This window comes from Plodia interpunctella, chromosome 4 (assembly GCF_027563975.2).
Source record: "Plodia interpunctella isolate USDA-ARS_2022_Savannah chromosome 4, ilPloInte3.2, whole genome shotgun sequence".
Taxonomy (NCBI): domain Eukaryota; kingdom Metazoa; phylum Arthropoda; class Insecta; order Lepidoptera; family Pyralidae; genus Plodia; species Plodia interpunctella.
This window is the reverse complement of record NC_071297.1, coordinates 1,226,045-1,249,112: the sequence shown is the minus strand read 5'-3', so window position 1 is coordinate 1,249,112 and position 23,068 is coordinate 1,226,045. Positions and strand designations below refer to the sequence as shown.

Sequence of the window (23,068 nt, the reverse complement as noted above, 5' to 3'; positions counted from 1 at the left end):
AACGAAATAGAAAAAATGATGAGTCTTTTGTCGCCGATATGTTAAGAGTTTTTGATTAAGTTTTTACTATTATATAATGTATCAATGATTGGTAAACGTAGCTCAGTTTCACATTCTCAATATTCAAATGATTTACACTGAAAACTTTGCCTTATTACTGGGCGAGGCGAACACTTCGTGTCTTCGTCTGTTGTCACCAAGTTTTTTACATTATACTATTTTACATACAAGTACCTATAACTAAAAGAAAAAATAAATAAAACTTATTAAAAATAACAAACTATTCAACAAAAGGATAAGAATTATATATTTACAAAAATGCCAGAATCTCTAGAATATAAACTCATATAACTTTCAAAATTGAAACCAGTGCTTTTCCGTATTCTGAACCAAATATCTTCAATCGATTGAGCTGAAATTTTGTAGCTGAAATGTTGAGTTATTACATTATCATCAGTAAATACACATTTACTGATGATAATGTAATAACTTCCAATATACGGTTGTCCGGGTGGAATCTTGCAACTCAATTTCGAACCAAACCACCTGGCCTGTGGAAGTTGCTTGCATCCTCTCATATGCAGCTGTTTGAATGTTGATGGTTCCCAAACGCCGGAACACACATTAAATTAACATATCTAACAACACGTTCAAATAAATTCTGTTTCAAATAAATAAAAGTAGATCAAAATCGGTTTAGCCGTTTGGGTGCTACGATGCCACGGACAGACACAGATTGACGGATAGGTATGACACAGATAACTTCCCTCCGTCTGTCCTCGGGGTTTCAAAACCTTCTTTAGTACCTCGCTTGCTGTTCACCAAAAGGATAAAGGATACAAAATGCTTTCTCACACAAATGTCAGTATATTAGTAGACATAAAGTCTGAGAGCAAAGGCGGCCTTATCTAATACTGTAAGCAGTTCCAATCAGGCAACCTTTTGATGTGAGATATTTCTAGATGGATTTAATTTTCACGTGAAAAGGATCGTTTCTTATCTCATATTTAACGAGTTAATTCATTAAGAAACTCTCGTTTAGTTTCACCTCTCACACTTAAAAAGATTTAAATCGCCTCGTGAAATTAAAATTATACTTTGGCCCCTTTTGCTCAATTCGATATAAATAAATTTGACATTAAATTAAAAACGAAGATTAGATACAAATAAATTTGTTTCATTTCTTTTTATGGTGTCTCATTAAGGTTTTTTCTGTTTCATTAATAAAAAATAAAAATCGTTGATAATAGAAAAGATCGCTCGCTCGGGTAAAAACATAAAAAAATTAACACTATAACATTCCGCTTGAATCACTTTAACTGCTGAAAAATCCCGCATCAAAATGAGTTATATGTCATGCCATAGGGACAGACTGACAGCGGAAAGCGACTTTGTTTTATACTATGTAGTGATTAGCTGTTACGACCCTTCAGGCTCTCCTACTATCTCCATACTTGAAGATCACCTCATTAAAATGCTGAAGAATCTGTATAATACCGGCTTTTGCTGTTTTCATTAATCTAATTGGCTGAGTCAATGCACTAACAAGTTTATTTGTTAGACAAATTAAAAAACTTTCAATATTCATTTCGCTACAACTTTTGAACGGCTGAACCGATTTTGATCAAACATATCTAAGAACCACCGCATAAAAATTAGCTATCACAAAAAAGTCGCTTCCAAATCGGTTCACACGTTGATGAGCTACGGTGACACGTACACAGACGACAGGCAGACACACTCACTTAGCGGTTAAACTTATAACACCCCTCTATTTGCGTCGGAGGTTAAAAAGAATCCGATGCTCCATTCTGATGTGAAAGAAGGACAAAAAACACCTTCACTTTTATTATGTATCTCTTTAGATATTCCCGGTCCTTTGAGAGGCTTGCGTGGGGATATGGATCCGACACCTATAGAGGCCCTTTAGAGTTTGTTATGTTATTTATTTGTAGGTATTTATAGGTAGGTAATATTATGGGTGGAAGTAGATATATAGACATGTTTCCAAAAATAATTTGAAGGATTACCTAAATATTATGTACTGATAAGATTTTGTACTTGTGATATTTATTTCTGAAATAGATATAGTAAGGATTGTGATTTGAAAAGGTAGTATCAGAGAGGTATATTCGAGAGGTATTTTCTGGAGTTATTTTCGTCGTTGTCTCCATGTTGCATTGTAATGGTATAATCCTCAAACGTATTTATATAATTTACTAGCTGCGCCTCGGGGCTTTGCTTCTGTGGGAATTTCGGGGGGAAAAGGTGTGTGCCAAGTTTCATTACAATCCGTCCAGTAGATTTTGCGTGAAAGAGTAACAAATACACACATGATTCGACACCTCACAAATTTTGTAGGTTTAAACTTTAGTAGGATTGTCATAGATATACTACTGTATCAGAACGAGTGTATATATATTGAATGTGGAAAAATAATTAATTTTACGGTAATATTACTCGCTGGATACCACACATTTATTTTTCCCAAGACCTACCAGAATTTTGGTAGCATAAAGGAACTCACAACACATGTATGAACACGAATCCTGAAATATATCACGCAGTGGTAAAGTTCTTGCCACTGAACCGAGAGGTCCTGGGTTCGATACCCGGTCGGGTCATGATGGAAAATGATCTTTTTCTGATTGATCCGGGTCTTGGATGTTTATCTATATATGTATTTGTTATAAAATATAGTATCGTTGAGTTAGTATCCCATAACACAAGTCTCGAACTTACTTTGGGGCTAGCTCAATCTTTGTGATTTGTCCTAATGTATTTATTATTATTATTATCTCGGGAAATCGTATAAAGGTAAAATCGTAAAAGTAATTAAATATCGGCGTCAAAAGTTTGTTGTGATTGGCGAATGAAAGCTTTCGCCCTTTGGTTGCATTCTAAAGACAAAAAAGAATGGTTACAGTAACATGACACAACGATTTCTAGTTGATTTTAACAAAGAGTTTAAAGTAAAGTTAAGCGGGTGCATCTAGAATATACTTTATAACTTGTGTTTATAACCTACCTTATACCTGCAAGGTTATCGCAACCAGGTAAAGACTGGTTGCAGTCTGATTGATAGTGTCGGCATAACACTGCTATGTCATGAATGTATAAGTACTGTTCTCGGAAATTCTCGATAAACGACCATCTACCAAGACAAATAGAACTATCAACTTTTACAGAACGATTCCAATGCAACTCAGTTCAATTTAGGCACCTAAAATGAATCGCATTCACACTAAAAATTAAGTCGATGGTACGAATTTGCGATGTAGATCAGTTTAGGTCGTAAAGTTAGATCGCGTTAAGAGAAGATGGTAAGCCCCCTGATGTCAAAGTTGAAAAATAACTCAACTCTAACAATTAACAATCTCACTTAAAACGTTATAGAAACGTTAGTAGAAAGTTATAAAAACTCTTCACTTAATTTGCTATAAGTCCGTCTTTGAGCTCATTTATGTTTGAATACTTTGTAATAACTTTATCTGGTTCTTCTGCAAATGCTGCAATACATAGTGTATCTGTCTATTTCTCTTATTTAATAATGATTTCACGTTCTAGATTCACTTATACGTACGTAAACAGACACGGCATTGCTGACAAGGAGGAGATATGAATTAAATTATTTTATAACTTCAAACTTAAGAATTGTAATTTATGGGGAAAGGAAAATAATTTGATAGTTTTTGCTGCAAATGAAACTATGAACTAATTGGTCACTGTTGCATCAACTTTAACCTGCGCATAAAAACACAAAGTAAACGACGACCATTTTGTCTAAACGACGGCGGCGCGCGGGTTAAAATCAACGTCAAGGTTGACCGTAACTCCCTTAATCAAGTCACACCCGTGTCGCGTGATAACTGATAACTAAATTACTGACATTGTTTGGTACTATTGTCTGTACCTTGGTCGCGAAATTGATGCGATCTTTTATTATCTCCCAAGTATTTCTTGATCGTGTCTTCGTGATGACCGTCTTGTTATATAATGCTGTGTTATGTATAGAATCGCTGTAGGATACAGTAATTCTTTAATTACACTTCACAGTCTATGTTAATTAGGTTTAACGATGAATTAATTAATTTAGATTTTGCTTGATTATTTTACATAAAATTTACTGGACAAATTGTTGTTAGATTTGGTATTCCGAATTCCTGGAAACCTAGAAAAAGCTGAAAAACAGAGTTGTTTTGTTTCCTACATTTCTATAGGGAAAATTGCGCGTAAAGAAAATAAGGAATATTATTCCTTATGTAAATTAATATTAAATCGCTTTTGTATATCTTAAAAGAGCCGTTGAGTTAGTAGCAATTCTTTTCTCACAAATTTTAGCGTTTATAATCAAAACATTTATTCAGAAATTCGGCCTTCATAGGCACTTTTTCACGTCATATTCTAAATTAAATGATACTTATCAAAGCTACAAACTACTAGTATTTCGGAACGACCACTGCTGAGAAGAAATGCTGAAAGAAACTTATTCAAACAGTGTTGGTCCCTATAATGCCAGAAGGGCTACCATTTTTAATTTAAATTTATGTATAATTTTTTATCAGTAATATAACAATGTAAGTACACAATGAAGTACATGATCAAAAGGAACATATTATAATTGTGATCTAGTGAAAGGAAAAAAAAATGTATATGTATAATAAACCAAACAAAAAACTTTTAATAAAAGATCGAGCTGACCAGTTCCCCCCGGCAGCACCCGTTCACTAGTTGACGCGTGAGTCAGCCATCGCGAAGCTCAACCACAATAGAGGGAACCTCCCGACCCGATCCACGACGCCGCTACCGGTTTGACCATTTGAGTGTGCATGACATACTCGATCTCCATAATCTAACATAATAGATACCTATGTTACTTTCAGACACTTGAAGATCACAAATCACGATACGAGTATGTTCTACAAGTAAATGTCAAAATTATTATTAATATTGACGTTAAGAGTATTTATTTATATCGATGGAATAAATACAAAGAAAAAAGGTGCAAGTCATTAGAAAGAGAAAAAACACCCATCATATTTACACATAATTATAATTAACTTACAATATAATTCAATTATATATACATCGATCTCAATTATCACAAGGTATCAACAATAGACTTAACGGAATACGCCACTCCTGACACCATGGCTACCACAGAGAATATAGTCAACAGGGCATTTTTGACCACAATCCAGTAACATGGCCCCAGGTGCTTGCCCCATCGCCACACAGTTTCGGTGGCCGCGGGCAGAAAGAGCCCAAGGATTGATAGGCAAATAGCTCCCACCAGCTCCATGAAGAGCTCCAGCCTTGGTATTGCACTGGCGACGCCCACTGGAATAGAAGATGTCATTTTGATTCTAGAAGTATTTTAAAAAATACAGTATCAATCTCTCGAAAATGATTAGGCGTTCAGCCATCTCAACTTTTCTTTGAATTCAGGTCAATTTGTGGAAATTAGTCGAAATTATACTGAATAGTTTTCGGTTTTCGATGAGCAAATTTTTAATGAGTGATTTTTAATGAATTTTTAATGAACAGGAAATCCTCTTTTACTAAAATTACAATTTCTTTATTAAAATTGACGTACATACAACATTTACTGACACCAATTACATCAAATACATAACTATTATAAAACAAAGTCCTCTATCGCGTGTGTCTGTTCGCGATAAACGCAAAAACGACTGAACGGATTTTCATGTGGTTTTCACCAATAGATAGAGTGATTCCTGAGGAAGGTTTGGGGTAAAATTTATTATGTTTTTACCCGAGCGAAGCCGGCTCAGGCTGCTTTCTTTCTTATTATGATTTTATTGTGAATTTAGGTACGCAACCTGTAATTATAATTATAATAAAGAGTAAACACTTACCTATCAACAAAGTGCCTACTAGTCTTATAGCTGCTATAGCCCATCTGTGGTTTTTTGCCGGAATTTTATCTTGTACTTTCCTCCAGACCACATCAAATGGGACATAGTATATGAGGGCAAAGGACAGCATCATAACACAAGCGACCAAGATCTTGGCGATTTGGGCCAAACTGAAAATATAATTGTCAGGTTAGGAAAATGCAAACTTATCCAATTTACCATTAATGTGGGTCCATGTAATGCAGATTTATATTACAGGTCCCTTTTGATAAAGATATACTCAAAGCAGATATTTCTTAATAGCTTGGCTTTGTTGTTGCGAATCAAACTCAGGAGACCCCAAAATAGCCAATATGGCGAGCCGTCTGAATTCTCATGGATGTAGTACGAGGCGATCAAGGGATACATGGCCTTGGCAGCTATAGGCAACAACAGCATTTCCAAGGAGGGTTACGTCAAGCAGGCAGCCGGGTATTAAATTACAGGTGGATCTGCTGGATGAGTTTAGTTTTTCTACGCTTTTTGAACGCCGCCGTGGGCTGTCATTAGTGTTTATTAAAATGTACCAAACACAGTAATCAATTATCATATTTTATAAAAAATTAAAGTCCTGCCCCCACAATGTTAATTTTATAAATGTTAATTTTAAAAAAATATTTAAAAAAATGTGCGTCACTAATGAAACGCTACACGCCGCGTACAAACAGTCGTGAAATCCATCCGCAAGTGTCCTTGTGTGTATAATACTGTTTGAGTATTGTTATTATTTTGTGTGTACTGTTCATACAAAAATCTTGTCTACCTATCTAGCTTACATTTCGTCTTGAGGTAGATTGAGCGTGAGGCTGCCTCTAGCCTCGTCTCCGTACTTCAAGTAGCCGGAGAAGCCGACGAACCCGTACAGGGCCACGACTGTCGTCATGGCGATGTTCAGGACTCCGGGACAGCCCAGGAAGTGCTGCGGCTTGATCATCTCATTCTCCACCGGCATGACCACGCCGATGCCTTCCATGGCGAAGAGGCAGGTGCTGAAATTAAAATAAATATAAAGATATAATGACAAATCACACAGATTGAGCTAGCCCCAAAGTAAGTTCGAGACTTGTGTTACGGTATACTAACTCAACGATACTATATTTTATAACAAATACATATATAGATAAACATCCAAGACCAATCAGATTTTTCTGATTGGTCTTGGATGTTTATCAATATATGTAATCATATATATGATGTGTATAATATATGATCATTTTCCATCATGATCCGATCGGAGGGGGGATCGAACCCGGGACCTCTCGGTTCAGAGGCAAGAACTTTACCACTGCGCTACTGAGGTCGTCATAAATTAAATTGTTTGAGTTAAAGGTTACTTTTTACTTCGTCCTAAGTCCTTGTTAATATACGTACGCTTTTGGTGCGATCTCGACGGCTTGATATTCCCGCGAGAGCAGTTATTCCGGGACGAAAGGTATCTCAGGTCCTTCTCCGTACTTCATATACTACATTTTAAGCGGATTGCTTGAGTCGTGAAGAGGTAACAAATAAACTTTTTTTGGCTTTTAAAAATATTAGTAAAAATTTTGCACGAACTTTTTTTTATTTAATGTACCTAATTGAAGTTATACGTTATTTTTTTTTATAATGATCATTTGCAGCTTTTAGTACATTTCAAAGCATTATCGCGACCCAACATCAATTTTGTAAATAATAAGTGCGGTTCTGGGTGCACTATCGAGTCATACTTGTCTTAATAATACATTGTCATCCAACTAAACATGTGTACAAAATTTTAGCTCAATCGTTTGGAGACATCTGGTTCAAAATTGAGTTGTAAGATTCCACCCGAGACTGTTTAACATTGCAACTTTAATAAAAGCTTGTAAAAATGTAATTTTTTATATAGCTAGAACAAAATCTGTAGACATTTTAACATCATAAGTAAATATATGAATGAGGTTTTTGTCGATGGAGTATTTTCCAATATTTTTTTCGAATTCGAATCTTACTTCGGGCATATAGAAAATAAATTTGTTTATTCTACAAAAGCTAAGTATGCTAGACTAGATGTTGCCCAGGGCTTCGCTCCCGTGGGAATTTTGAGATAAAATATAGCCTATAGCAATCTTGGATAATGTATCTTTATATTGGTGAAAGAATTTTTGAAAACGGTTTGGTAGTTTCGAAGATTACCCGCCTCAAACATACAAACTCACAAACGCTTACCTCTTTATAATAATAGTATAGATATTATAGTTTAGATGTACATAATGGATCCTGGAAATGGCGACGGCAGATGCCAATCTGGATAACTTATTATTTCCTAGGAGACACATTAGTAAGAGTTACAATGGAACGTGGTACGGGAACTGATTTGTAATACTGTTTATGTAATAATTCGATGCTACTCCATCTTTATGTTAAAAGCATTCTGGTTATAAAAATTAGTTTATCATTTGTACAAAATCTTGTGTTAGTTAAATATAATAGTTATATATTAAATATGTAATAGTTAAATGCCAAAATAATTGATAATTGTCATAAAAAATCAGACTATACACGGCAAATAAGCCGTATTCTTTTACTAAAATTACTAACAATAGAAGTTTAATTGTTGTAACTTTAGAAGTCGTGCGTCCGAGCAAGTGTCAATGAAACAAACCTTATAAAATTAGGAATTCCAGTGATGGAATTTCCGATTTTCCTCTCTGAGAGATCTGGAGGGTCCCTCAAGCAGTAATATATGGAGATCAGTATAGAGCCGAGCCAGACGAAGTTCGCAAGCGCCGAGAATGGGACAAGGTACTTCAATTTCGTGATCTGAGTGAGGGGCACTAGGACGACCAGTGTGAGACCACAGAAAATGGTCACCGACCATTTTGGACCTCCGTACTCGTTTGAAATCTGAAAATATTTAAATATGTCACTATCGAATCGAACGAAGCGAAAAGCGAACCAATCATATTGAGTCGTTGTTGTCGCTGCGTCACAATGGCGCACCGGGATTGGTTAGCTGCGTCTCGCTGCGAATCGACTCGATGATGAGATGTAAACAGCAAAGTCTTACTACGCACATAGAAAGATTTCAAACATTTTATTTTTTACCCGGTAAAAAGCCTATTGAAAAATTCTCAGTTAATGTTTATCTTGTCTATGATTTTGTAAACCAAAATTTCTTAGTTAATATTTATCTATATATCATTATCACATATTTGTTAATTGTTTGCATTTTTCTTATATGGTCTTTGTATGTACACTGTTTTCGAATTGTAGTGTAGATCGTAACCTTATAATTTTACTACTATGTATAGTTTTACTACAATTTGTTATGTGTATTGAAATAAATAAATAAATAAATAAAGAAGACTCAAGACTTGTTAAGTACCTGTCTAAATGACTCTGCTATAACGACCACATACACACAGCAAGCTCCCATGTGTGTTAACGCCAGAGCCCAATCTGCTAACTCCCTGAAAAGATTAAAAAAAAATATATATTTTAGAATAGAATAGCATTATCTTTATCCAAATTTATTATGACCTGTACAGAGGATTTACACCACTTTGATCACCCGAGTGACATGGGAGGTTAAGCTCAGCAAATGGCTGAGGGAGGCAACAGGTGACCCTCGCGCGGGTGGCCTTCTCAAACAGCGATTTCCAAATTGAATAGATAATAAATAATTTTAATTTATAAATTATTTTATAAGGTAATTCAAATTTAATAGAATTTGTATTTTTTTTGTAGTTATGTAACTAATATTATTGTAATTAATTGTTCTTTTTTCGAATTAGCCTTTTTTACTTTTTAGGCTATTGGTTCCACCCGAGAATAGGACCACTACATATCCCCCATATCCTCGTACGGGGCGACTAAAGGATATAGATCTAGCTGCGGATAGGTAATAACAGCATTCTCAAGAAGAGATGACGCCAGGCAGGCGGGACTGTTGTAAAATCACAAGGAGTCGGCGCCAAAAATTCATTATTTATTCTTTTTAACTAAGGAATAATTGGCATGGCCTGCAGGCCTACCATCGACTTTTACAGAACGATTCCAAAGCAACTCAGTTCAATTTAGGAATCTAAAATGAATCGCATTCACACTAAAAATTAAGTCGATGGTACGAATTTGCGATGCAATTCAGTTTAGGACGTAAATTAGATCGCGTTAAGAGATGATGGTAAGCCCCCTGCTGAGGTAGATTTAAGTCTATGATTTATTAAGTTTTTACCTGAGCCAAGTCGTGGCGGGGCGCTAATCCTTATCCTTACATATTATAAAACAAAAACCTCTGAGTCTGACTGTCTGTTCTCGATAAGTTCAAAAACTAGTGCACGGATTATCATGCGGTTTTCACCGGTAGATAATGTGATTCCTGAGGAAGGTTTAGGTGTATAATTTATTGGTTTTACCCGAGCGTAGCCGGGACGGGCCGCTAGTATATAAATGAAGACAGATGGAGCGAAGTTGCAGATTAAATATAGTATCGTTGAGTTAGTATCCCATAACACAAGTCTCGAACTCACTTTGGGGCTAGCTCAATCTGTGTGATTTGTTCTAATATTTATTTATTTATTTCGGTTAGTGAAAATACATGTAATAAAAGTGGGATGATTTTGCTCAGAAGTGGGACATGTTGTAGTTGTTAAAAAAATACAAAGTACCTAACAAATTTGGCAAACTTCCTAACTGGCTTGGGTCCATTTTTGAAGACTATCTCACAGGTGTCCGCGTAACCCAGACAAGGTCTCTTGATTTCTACACATAGTTGTTGTGACGTTTTCACCTGAAATTGAAATAAGAACTTATTATTGATAAGATTTTTTTTTCTTGTATCATGGATTAGATGTAGTAGAAGTGAAGAAACAAGAAAAAATAAGAAACTTTTTACAAGTTTTTTTTTTAAAATCTAGAATTAGAAGTTGTTCCCTCCTCTTCGTATGGTCTTCTGTACTTTACTATCCGTGGTCAGCATATTTACCATAATCTCTTAACGCGATCCACTTTACGACCTAAACTGAACTGCATCGCAAATTCGTACCATCGACTTAATTTTTAGTAGGAATGCGATTCATTTTAGGTTCCTAAATTGAACTGAGTTACATTGGAATCGTTCTGTAATCAATATCAATACGAATTTGCGATGCAGTTCAGTTTAGGTCGTAAAGTGAATTCAAATTCAAATTAAAATCATTTATTCAGAAATTAGACCTTCACAGGCACTTTTTCTCGTCAATTTTTATATTTATAGTTATTTCTCACAAGCTACAAACTACTGGCATTTCGGAACGACCACTGCTGAGAAGAAATGCCGAAAGAAACTCATTTGAACAGTGTTGGTCCCTATCATGCCAGATCGGCTTACCATTATTGTTTCTTACAATGTTTTTTTCACGTTCACTTTTTCGAATCACGTTAAGAGATGATGGTAAGCCCCCTGCAGACCATTGCAATGGCATTCTTGGTTATACCTAAGACTTTCTGATGATTATAGTCTACTAGCTTTTGCTCTGTGAAACCGGAACAGACACGGTTTTCATACAAACTATCACCCGCCAAAATAATCAGTTGAGGGTTGATTTTTTGAAAAAAAAAAATCTGTGTTTTAATGGGGATCTTTAACTACATGCATATCAAAATTTCATCAAAATCCGTAGAGTTGTTTAGCCACGAAAGCGGAACAGACAGATACACAGATCAAATTCAAATTCAATTTCTCATAATATTAACATGGTTTCAACTTTTAAATTATCTCTTAACGTGACTCTCAGGGACCGCCTGTTAAAAATATATATATAAATGAAAACTTTGTGTTTAAATGTCCTACCTTTGTTATTTTAGGATGTAAAACACTGCGGCCTGATTTTAAAGGCTGATTGAAAACCGTTTAACCGCATAATAGGTATTGAATTTAATATTTACTTTCTGATATTAGTCTTCATGTTTTTGAGTGTGTGTCAGATCTTATTTAGTCACCTAAAGTCATCTCACATAACTTTTACGACCACCTGCAGACGTAAACGTGGCAAGTTATTGCAAACAAATGAACTTTAACTGTCAACCAGTGTGCAGGTTTCTCACGATGTTTTTCTTCACCGGTGGTCGCTGAAAACTACTAGGTATATATGAGTCAGATTATACAAACTCTTGTGACACGAGTTGGGTTCGAACCTGGGACATTTCGATCACAGGTCTTAACCACTGGACTATCAACGCTTCTGATAGTAATTATACTACCTACAATTTTTTTCGGGCGTAATAAATAATAGCCTGTAAATCTGGAAACTCTACACTTGTTTTAACCAAAACTTCATAAAACTGTCAAAGAATTTCAAAATGAAAATTGGCTAACAGGATGATTGACGACGAATATGCACTGTTTATTTATTTAATGTTATTTGTTTGGAAGATTATCGGCTAAATATATAACGTTGCAAACAAATTGCAACTAAAAGCCATTTGCAAATTTTCACATATAGAAAGTATTCAAATAATAATAGAACCGACATTAACTAAATGTTAGATCAAATCAAATCAAATCATAATAATAATAATAATAATAATGTTTATTTTCTCTTCACAAAAGTTAGTTACAATGAAGTGCTTATTGCTAAAGATATAACACTATATAACACTATACTTGTAAACGTTGTGAAGAGACTAGTTCCTGAAATAGGACTCCTAAGAGTCCTGTGCTACAGGTAACTAGGCCCCTCCCTTGGAATACTTATTTTGTGTTTCCATAGATAGCGTAGGCAACAGTTTAGGTAAGGATATTCTTATTCTATACAAAATTGTTTAGTTTATAGCAATTAACTTAACTAACCTAGCTTATTAGTCTAAAATTAGGCTGGAGATTTGGAAAGTTTGTGTGGGTGTGTGTGTGTATGTGTGGTATGTGTGCGTGTGTTTTTGTGAATGTGTGTAAGTTGTGTATGAGCGTGTGGTGGGTAAACAAGTCTGACGATGGGGGTGATTGAGAGATGTTAAAATGGTGATTGGGATTAGATGATAGATTCAAGTATTTCTTCCGTGGCCGTGTAATCTAATGTTTTTAAATATTTTGTGATAGTTTTTTTACAACTATATTTGGGAAGGGGGTAAAAGTTTAGATGCTTATTTAGCTTATTGTACAGGTATGGTCCGAGGTAGAAGAAAAAGCAAGTAGCGGTAGCTGTGTTGTGTGGAGGAATTAGACAAACCGTTCTTTTCCGTCGCCTATCTTTAAACTTGTCTGGGTCATACGGTGTAAGAGAGTGCTGGGTTAGAGTAGCATGTAATATAAATGTTTGTCTTACTGTAAGAACATTCCAGATCTTATATAGCTCATCAGTAGGGTGGCGAAATGGGAGTCCGGCAGCTACCTTTAGGATGGATCTTTGGGCTTTTTCCACTTCGAGGAGGTTTGTTTTGGCAATCCCACCCCAAGTGGTGATACAATAATTTATTAGGGACTGGCAAAGGGCATTGTAAACCATGAGGACGACTTTACGGTCTGATATGTATCTGATTGTTTTGAAAATGTATATCAACTTTCGTAGTCTTGTAGTAAGAGACTCAACATGGGGTTTAAAGGAGAGGGTTTGGTCTATAATTACACCCAGGTATTTTAGGTTCTCAACTCTTTCGATTTGGGGACAAACACAATTATGTTTAGTAGGGTTACAGACATGGGCGGTTAGGGTTAAAGTAGATGATGGTTGAAAGTTTGTTTTTAGAGAAAAAGTTATCAATTTAGTTTTGGTAATGTTGAGGGTTAGTCCGTTGCTACTAAGCCAGTTATTTGCTAATTGCAGTCCTTTTTGGGCATTAAGGAAAGTGTCCTCCCAGTTGTCACCTTTAAAGAATAGTGCAGTGTCGTCTGCGAAAGTGAAAATTCTACCACCTTCCAGTCGGATACGGCATAAACTGTCAATATAAACTAAGAAGAGAGAAGGAGAGACAGAGCTGCCCTGCGGGAGACCACATGACAGCTCAGTCTCTTCACTGGTCCAGTTTCCTATCCTAGTACACTGTTTCCTATTACTTAAAAAGTCTCGGAACAGTGAAAGGGCTAATCCTCGGACTCCTATTCTCTCCAGTTTGTCCAATAGACGAGGATTATGGACTGTATCGAAAGCTTTCTTTATGTCGAGGGATATGAGCAGACATTTTTCCTGTTTATCTAAAGAAGAGATTATGGCTGAAGTCAATTCCTGGACAGCATTTGTAGTTGACTTGCCAGCACGAAATCCATACTGACATGTAGATAACAGTTTGTGAGTTTCTAAAAATTGGATAAGGCGGGTGTTCATTATCTTTTCCAGGATTTTAGACAATGATGAAAGTATGGAGATGGGTCTGTAATTGTCTACTCTGTTTTTTTCGTTGCTTTTGTGAATAGGTTTAATGAGAGCCGTTTTAAAAGCTGAGGGGAAGACGCCGTGCATAATGGATTGATTGCAAATGTGTGTTATCGGAATAGCCAGACAAGCAGCGTAACGCTTAATTATCCAACCTGGAATGTGGTCTAGACCAACGGCGCTTTTTTCTTTTAGTCCTTTAATTATTTGAAGGACTTCTTCCACCAATACAGGAGCCATCATTAAACTATGGGCTGAGAATGGAGCAGGACGTCTTGTTTCGTGGGAATGGTCTTGTTGAGGATTGGATATAGAGTTGTGATCCAATAGTTGTTTCCCGATTGTCGCAAAATATGAGTTTACATAATTGACGCTCTCCCTAGGGCAGCTTTCATCCAGTAGGTTTTGTGAGTGATCTTGAGTACGGTTGATCCCGTTAATTTCTTTTATTGCTTGCCAGAGTTTTCTAGGATTTTTTCTTGCACTTTCTATTTGGGATTTGTCGTACATTCTTTTGACTTTTTTAAGAATCAGCGTACAGAAGTTTCTGTAGCGTTTATAGGTTTGTGCTAGTATGTCGTTTCCGGGATCTTTTTTATGTTTTTTGTGCAGGTTATCCCTGTTCCTAATACAACGGAGTAGACCTTTGGTTATCCAAGGTTTTTTTATTGTCTTCCTTTTGTTGGTCTTAATAATTTTGGTGCTGTTTTTAATAGCAGATGATATTGACTCTACGAATAAATTGGTGGCTATATTTGGGTCGGGACAGTTCATAACAGTGTCAAAATTGAGTTGTTCAATTGTTGTGTCCAGGATATTTAGGTCAATGGTTTCTTTAATTTGGTTGCTAGCCGGGAGGTATTGTTTTAGTTTTAAGCTGAGTGCGACAGTGAAATGATCAGTTAATGTGGAATCAGCAATTATACATGTGGCATCTTGTTTTGTTTTAATGATCATGTGGTCGTAGCATGTGAGTCCATGAGTAGGCAAAGAATGGCAAGAGAGCATTTCATGGGTGGACAACATATTAAGGTATTCATTTTGCCATTTTTTGGGGTTATTAGGTACTAGATCGATGTTTATGTCCCCGCACAGTACAATATTTTTAAAACTTTTTAATTTTGAAAGGGTTTGGTCTAATGAAGTTAAGAATGGAGTTATATCTTTTTGGGCTGGGGGTCTATATATACCTAGGACACAAGTGGAGTGACTGAGCTTCAGTATTAGGCAGTTGGCATCTACTATATTAGGTTCCTCTACTGCATTAAGATTTTTGCTGTAGTATATCACCACACCTTCGTTCTGTGTGTAATTGCGTGTAGTCGAAGCATAAGCATAATTATCAAGGTCTTGAATGTATTTATTTGAAGGAAGCCAGCATTCCGACAGGACTATTACGTCCCAGGGAATCTCTGTTTGTTGTAATAGAGGCACAAATCCATCCATGTTGTGGTAAATGCTACGAATGTTCTGGGATATAATGTTTAGTTTTTTGTCGTTGTATGAGATATGATTTTTTATATCGTTTGTATTACATTCAACCACCTTTGCAATCTGTAGGGCGTCCAAATCCAAGGCAACCGTATCTATATTGTTCATTATTATAAACTATTAAGTTTGATATATTTTATAGATACCACTGCCACGTAAAAACATATGGCAGCATTGGTAGAAATATACATTTGTTTTATAATTAGGTGCCTGGATTTGGTATACCCTTGTTCCACTTGTTATGGTTGTTGCGACTTTCTGTATATGTTTACCTAGTATTTTAAGTGTTTGGTGTGTGTGTTGTGTGTGACAGCCTTTGAGTACAATTATAAGAATAAAAAAGTTAAAATTAAAAATGGTAAAATAAAAGTTAAATAACAAATATTGCATGCGCTTATTATTACTTACCCCATATAGAAAACAAAACAAAAACACAGTGGTTAGGTACATAAATGAATGACGCAAGGGACTAGTCCAATCTTCTTTTGTTGGGTCCAATTGGGGATAGGGGACTAGTCACAGTAAAGACTGGAGATCTGTTTCATGTTTGATAGGGGTTGGTCTGCTGGTATCTTCCTTTTTTACATACACAGTTCCGTGTGAGGTCCAGGCCGCTACCAATTTCTTGCTCTTAACGGCTTCTCGAGTTTGGAAGAATAGGTGACTGGTAAAGGAAGTCAATGACTCGGAGATATAGATTGGCCGTGAAGGTCCAGGTAGCTTGAGTACCTCTGTGTTTAGGGAGGGTTCCTTCAGTAGCCTCTTAGACTTGTTGTATTTTTTGCAACATGCTATCAGTGACTCTTTTTGAAGTCCCGACGTGAATGAAACAACGACAGTCTCAGACTTATTTCTATATATGTTGTTTATGTCGGACTCTTCTATTGGCCTTTCCATGTTTACGCTGTTTGAAATGTTTTTAACTAATTTTATTAGCGTTTCTTTGTTTTCGTCGCCAGACTTAGGTACATTTCGAATTTCCATAGAAGTGGTAAGTTTGTGTCTTTCTAAGGATTCGATTTTGTTCTCTAGTGAAGTAATCTTGTTTTTAAAAATGGTGTTTTCTTGCTCTAATACCGTTATTTTAGACAATAACTTATCTTGATTTTGAGACATAACGGCAATTGTTTTTTGTATTTCCTGGTTTTGGTTAATTATAGATATTAAGGCACTTCAAATTTCGTGTCGAACATTTCTCTTATTTCCGTTGAAGTCGCCGCTTTGTCGTCTGTAAACGCGTCGAAATTGCGTTTATGGCGTTTTGTTATGTTAAAATAAAGGTCTTCGACATTACTACTTTTAGGTGCGTTTAGTGCAGAGTCAGAGTTATAATGATCCCCGGTTGATTTCGACGGGATTTGAAGCGTAGATGAAGCAGGCGGCGAGCGTTGAACTGACATTATTGCGAGCTTAGGCCTAAATGAGCCGACGGCACGATAACTTTGAAGGGGCGGGGCCTGCGTAAGCGCAGCGGTTGATTGACAGGAGGCGGGGCTAAGCACGATGACGCAGTGAGCGGGTTAGAGCTATTGGTTTTTGTGCTTTGCTAAGTTAGTGATGCATGCGTAACTTATCTCCGTCTCTCGCTGTCGTCTTTGTCTTCCTTGGGTGGGGCGGCTCCTGAGGGGCGGCTCCTCGGTAGCTCTGTGAAGTTATGTTCTCCTGGTAGTCGATCCTCACTGTGGTTCGCAATTTTCGCGTTTTAAATTGATTTATTCGAATTTAAATTATATTGGATAGCCAAATACACGTCCGCACTGTGTGAGCTCCAGGGGGGAAGGGGAAATCAAATCATTTGTTCAGAAATTAGACCTTCACAGGCACTTTTTCTCGTCAATCTTTATATTTATAGTTATTTCTCATAAGCTACAAACTACTGGCATTTCGGAACGACCACTGCTGAGAAGAAATGCCGAAAGAAACTCATTTGAACAGTGTTGGTCCCTATCATGCCAGATCGGCTTACCATTATTGTTTCTTACAATGTTTTTTTTTCTTTCTAATAACTTAATCTAAACGTACATTAAACATGGACACTTACACCTAAACAAATATTAATTAGCCAATAATACAAAGAAAGAAAAACTAACGAGCTAGCAGCACCCATAAAGAAGTTGAAAAAAGGATGCACTAGACCACGTCTGGGAAATTTTTTATTCAAATTCAAAATTCTTTATTCAATTTAGGATGATATACATCACTTATTGACGTCAAAAATTACTTAAACTAAGTCTACTGCCGGCTTCCAAAGCGCAGGTGAAGAAGAAGCGGCGCAACAAACTTCACCGCAGCCTTTTCTCCAAGGACGTCAATTAACAAATATAGGTCTTATAAATATATTAAAAATTAGGAGGACGATTATATATTATTATACGATTATATCTACGATTATATATATTTATATTAGTAATTGATCTCTTTTTTTGTAATTGACGTCAATTACTAGTAAATTTTTCACCGTCATCATTTTAGGCCAAAATTGTTCATGTCAATTTCACGCGAAAGCTTGTCATAATACTTGTCACTTGTTGAAAGAATTCTGCCGATAATTAGTTGCTGTCACAGGTACAGAATTAGGTTTATTAAAGAAATATCGATTGAGACTTAAACATAGATATAAATACGGCTGATGCCTTGGAATTAGGACTGAAGCATCTAAAGCCCTATGTTTTTATAAAGTAAAGCAGGAATTTTTGTTCAGTTTATTTTTTTTACGTTTGAAATGTATTAATTGAGTGAAATAATTTGCGATTTTATTTTTCGACAAGATATTAAATAATAGGTATATTTGCGTATTTTAAAAATTAGAGTTGTTAATCGCCATTTGCTTTCGGTGAAGGAAATCATCGTAAGGAAATCTGCACATATGTGGACAGTTCAGTTCGCTAGTATGTATACGTATTACTCATACCTATATGGTCCCAAAAGTCATGTCACATGCTTTTAGGTGACTTTAATAAAATTTGACAATGAATTGATATTAGCCGGCACGCTGCTGACGTTTAGACAAAATGACGTAGGTACTTTGCGTTTTTCTACGCACATTAAAGTAAACGTCAAAGGTGACGGTGCAACCCACTCTATTTGTATCGGGGGTCAAAAAAAGCTTCTAATATGTGGGAATGACAAATAGAACATTGTACGTAGGTAATTCAAGCCACATATCACAAGATCCATTAGTTCATTCTGCCCTACAAAGCCGATAGCACTTAGTACGTACAATACGCAGCGGTTTCCAATGACCTCGTAGAAAGTAAAAGGCGAGTATTACACAACAAATGACAATTACTTAGACATAACTGCGGTAACTATGTCAAATAAACACAGGTTAGTGGGTACGAAATGTTATTTAGTTACGTAATAACTTTAATTAAGTTTATTACTTTGGAAGCTTTGATTGTTGAGTGATAACTTCTTGGTTCGTTATATTATATGACGCAGTTATTGCCAAAGTGTCTTTTTATGACTAAAGTGCAGTTTCATTGTGGAGCAAAGCTATAAAACACGTGGCTTTCATTTTTGCATGACGTGTTCATTCGCATCCTCTCCGTCTCCATGTTATAATCTCTAGGGAAGGAACTCTTTGCTTGCTCTTTTGCATATAAATCACAAAATGTATTAATATGTACTATAGTGTTTATCATAAGCTGTGTATACCTAATGGCGAGAGGCTGGGGTAACAAGCTCTCAGTTCAGACATCTCTTACAATTTTAATTGGTTTTACATTGTTTTACATGTTGTCAATATAACATCTTTCAGTATCAGTGTACCTGTGGAGAACAATGAAGAATATGAATTTGAATCCAATTTCTCTAGAGACTCGGAAGAGACAATACTTAGTGCCGAACTCGACTATATATATCTGTTCTCTTGGTCTATTGTTCTAAACTTAGTTAGCACATCTTGGCACAGCTCCTATCAAATCCTGTCTTAGGGCTTTGATACTTTAGAAAAGCGCTCACCAAGATGTGAATGACGTGGCCACATATGAACCCGATGAGGATGGTGCCGAGGCTGCCGACCAGCCAGCCCGCGTTCTTGAAGGCAAGAGGCATCGCCAGCACTCCTGAACCCAGCGACGCCTTCAGCAAGTGCGCTAGGGCACCGAAACTCCTGCAAATGTTTTTATAAATCTTTTAGTTCTTATTGCATTCAATACACGACAAAAAACATATCCGTTCTGTAATCAATTGAGAAGACCTTCGTCTCGAGCAGATTGCATACCTTAATAATGCATTGTTATCCAAACTAAACATTGAAACTATCGGTTGAAAATATATCTGCATCAAAATTGACTTGAAGATCCCATCCGAACAAACATTAAGTTACTTATCCTCCCTCATACACACATACATTGAATGATTGTAAGCTTGTAAAAAGATTGAGAATACTCAACGGCCCGCACAATTGAATCAACACAGCTCAAATTGAATGTCACTATATAGAGATATAGGTATAATGGTTGTTCGGTAACACTTAACTACCGGATATCCGAAATAATAAACTATCCGTAAACTTTTTCTTGTCAAATTGGAATTATTATAATGATATTCGACTATGTCGACAGTGACATGTGAGATTAAAGCGAAGGCAACCAATTATTTATTTTATTCTAAAAACATTTTCATTACATAAGAATATCCTTTAAATTCGATATTCGATTTCCTTTAAATTGCTTAGTTCGATTTCGAGATCGACATCTGTCAACTTGAATTCTAAAAATTGAACTTATGAAACTATAATATGTCAACATATTCTCGATTCTTGTGGTATAGCTCGATTGGTACCCTCGCATTTAAAAAAAATATGTTAATTGTTAACTTTAAACAATAAAGGAAGGTTTATTTTGGGATATTATTTGACAAAGGGTATAAGTACTTTATATTTAGGCGAGGGTAAAATAAGCACCTGGTGTCACTATCACTACATAGTATAATAAGTAGCTTCTCGCTGTCTCTCTGTTCCTATGTATGCTTATATCTTTAACACTACGCAACGGATTTTGATGCGGTTTTTTTTAATGTATTATGGTTTTAACTGAGCGAAGCCGGGATGGAACTATTGTAATTGACATATCTATATTGGTATCCGGAACCGAGAATTTAGGTACATCCCTATCATGTACCACGTGTGTGACTCGGAAAGATATGGCTTCTCTGGCCCGGAAATGATAAATTGCTGCGTTAAATCAGTTTTGCGTCCCAGAAGCCTTTGTCTCTGGATTTGGACCTCGTAACTATTATTCATTTTATGTAATACAAGCTGCGCCCCGGAGCTTCGCTCCCGTAGGAATTTCGGGATAAAAAGTACCCTGTGTATTATTCCTGGTTATATTCCACCTGTGTACCAAATTTAATAACAATCGGTTCAGTAGATTTTAGAAAGAGTAACAAACATACACACATACATATAATATTAGTAGGACTAGAGATTTTCGAAATGAAATTTTCGAAAATAAACGATTGAGGATCCTAGAACAGGATTTTTGAAAAATCTCAAAATTCTTTATACAGTCGTTGTTATTTTGTTTTCCAAGATTTTTATCTGGAGACTGAAACACAATTCCCGACAACAGAGAATTTATCTTTAAGACGTCACTATAGTCAGTTATAAGGGTGCCCTGAATGTTGGCTCCCATGGGAACTATCCATAGCCTATCTGAGGTCGATGTGCGGGTTTGCATTTACCTTCACACTATCGAGTCGATTCGAAGTGAGCCGCCGCGAGCCAATCACATTGTGATGTAGTTGTTGTGTTGCGTCATAATGGCGCACTGTGATTGGTTAGCTGCGTCTCACTGCGAATCGACTCGATGATGAGATGTAAATAGGAAAGGCGCTCTACACGCTCCATTCTCGTATTTCTTTCTGATGTATATGGATACCATACACAGGCTGAATTAAAAATCGAACTAGTAGGTCCCAGACTCCTTAGTGCGTTCATAAAACTATTATTTAATATTATATACTATATCTATATTATATTATTAGTATGGAGATAAAACAAGTGCATATTAATATTATGAACATATTAATCTATTCAAATTCAATGCAAATTCACCGCTAATTACGCAGCACAACATAAAGTGTGTACAATAATATAGATATATGAGGATATTTTGTTTAAGAAATCAAAATTTCGTAGTGGTATGATCATATCTTTCTTAATTTTGGAGTGTGTTAATTGCTAACACTGGCGGCAGACTTCATTCAAGTCATTTAAAGGTTTCCGACATGACTTTTACCAGCGTCTAGTGGCAATTGAACTGATTAACAGAATGAATTGATGTGTATGTAGTATAGGTATGTTTTATTATAGCATTATTATTTACTAGTTGTGGCCCGCGGCTTCGCTTCCGTGGAAATTTCGTGATAAAATGTGTTATTCCCAGTTATATTCTACCAGTGTACCAAATTTCACGCTTATATCCTCACGAAACTTTGCATTTATAGGTTTTAAGTATGTTTTAAGATAACGTATGTTTATTATATATAAATGTATATTGGTAGATATATATTATTTTATGTTCCGTTTGATTTGTTTCTTTTACGTGTCGGTTGACTGGTAGAATAAGCCTCAGATTATTTATGTTTTCAGGTACAAAGTGAAATAAATTAACAGATGGTACTCACGATGTGTTGGACTCCAGTGGCCTGTGTTCCGACGGGACGTAGGGCTCCAGGTCCTCTCTGGAGCCATTGTATGCTAATTCTACCCTGGAACAAGCACATTCTATTTGCAATGAAATTATTCGCTTACATATAACACACTATTATTTAATCATATTAACTTTTGCCCATATTTTTGGCGTCTATAGATTAAAAGCGCCCTGGGCGCCGACGCCCGAAAAAACTATGAAAACGCTCAGGTGATCAGAGAGAGGTTGAAAGCAGTACAATATATCAAATAATTCTTAGTTAATTATACAATACAATAATACTTTATAGCACGAATTAGTTACAATGTATTAAGTACGAAATGACATAAATATTTAGATACATTGTGCAAATTACAGCCTTATCTGTAATAATTTATAACCAAATATATACGAAATGTTGCACTATTATTTGGACTTGAACAGACTGGATACAAGGAATCTAGATACCACGAGAAATTTAGACATAAAGAGGACCGAAAGGAATCCTTTACGACCCCGATCAAACCCTAGTAGGTACACATTCTAAAAGAGTATCTATCGGTCCTACCGTACCGGCCCTCAGGGGATTTGAAGAACCTTCACAGGTATAAATAGGATTTAGGTCAATTGCAATACCAAACGAAAATATCGTGAGTACATTCAACTGAATGATAAATTACCACATGTACAGTCAGTAAAACATCAATATATCCAA

General features: G+C 36.0%; 1 protein-coding gene across 3 annotated transcripts in view; it reads right to left on the bottom strand.

Annotated features, from left to right (window-relative positions):
• Positions 1 to 5,034: 5,034 nt before the first annotated feature.
• The window catches only part of LOC128669309 (proton-coupled amino acid transporter-like protein CG1139), a 45,439-nt gene continuing 27,405 nt past the window's right edge, over positions 5,035 to 23,068 (bottom strand). For 2 of the 3 annotated variants that reach the window (XM_053744057.2, XM_053744058.2), the window contains exons 3-10: positions 22,349 to 22,432; positions 19,679 to 19,829; positions 10,547 to 10,668; positions 9,265 to 9,349; positions 8,542 to 8,783; positions 6,695 to 6,907; positions 5,880 to 6,049; positions 5,035 to 5,340 (exon numbers count right to left, since the gene is read on the bottom strand). In XM_053744057.2, the coding sequence (XP_053600032.1) occupies positions 5,102 to 5,340; positions 5,880 to 6,049; positions 6,695 to 6,907; positions 8,542 to 8,783; positions 9,265 to 9,349; positions 10,547 to 10,668; positions 19,679 to 19,829; positions 22,349 to 22,432 (1,306 nt within the window). In that variant the 3' untranslated portion in view covers positions 5,035 to 5,101. Of the gene's footprint in view, positions 5,341 to 5,879; positions 6,050 to 6,694; positions 6,908 to 8,541; positions 8,784 to 9,264; positions 9,350 to 10,546; positions 10,669 to 19,678; positions 19,830 to 22,348; positions 22,449 to 23,068 lie in introns of all 3 variants that reach the window. The other variant, XM_064435917.1, reaches the window with a different exon arrangement.